At 44.7% G+C, this 313-nt stretch overlaps 1 protein-coding gene across 2 annotated transcripts in view; it reads right to left on the bottom strand.

Moving 5' to 3' along the window:
- Window positions 1-313, bottom strand: part of lmbrd2b (LMBR1 domain containing 2b) — a gene marked incomplete at its 5' end in the record, with an annotated part of 8,068 nt that overhangs the window by 2,989 nt on the left and 4,766 nt on the right. For both annotated transcript variants that reach the window (XM_035668568.1, XM_035668567.1), the window contains 1 exon segment: window positions 134-231. In XM_035668568.1, coding sequence (XP_035524461.1) covers window positions 134-231 — 98 coding nt within the window.

Below are 313 nucleotides of genomic sequence, written 5' to 3' on the forward strand. Positions count from 1 at the left end.
ATCGGTGTATGAATGTGTGTGTGACAGTGACTCCTGAGTACATTTCAGTCAAACCCAATGGTCTGCTCGTGCTGGCTGATGATCCGCCATTAAAACACAACCCTCAATGTTCCAGACAGCAGAGCAGTCTCACCTGAAGTAGGTGGCGATACAGAGGATCACGATCAGTATGGGGTAGTAGATGTAGAAGCCATTAGCAATGAAAGAGAGAACACGCATCGATCCCATGATCTGAAAAACAAAAGCTGGGGTCAGTATTTAGACTTTAAGATTGTATTTACACATTGACAGTATACAGAGTGGACCCCGATAC

This window comes from Morone saxatilis, unplaced genomic scaffold, assembly GCF_004916995.1.
Source record: "Morone saxatilis isolate NCDOM2014 unplaced genomic scaffold, NCSU_SB_2.0 Contig21, whole genome shotgun sequence".
Taxonomy (NCBI): domain Eukaryota; kingdom Metazoa; phylum Chordata; class Actinopteri; family Moronidae; genus Morone; species Morone saxatilis.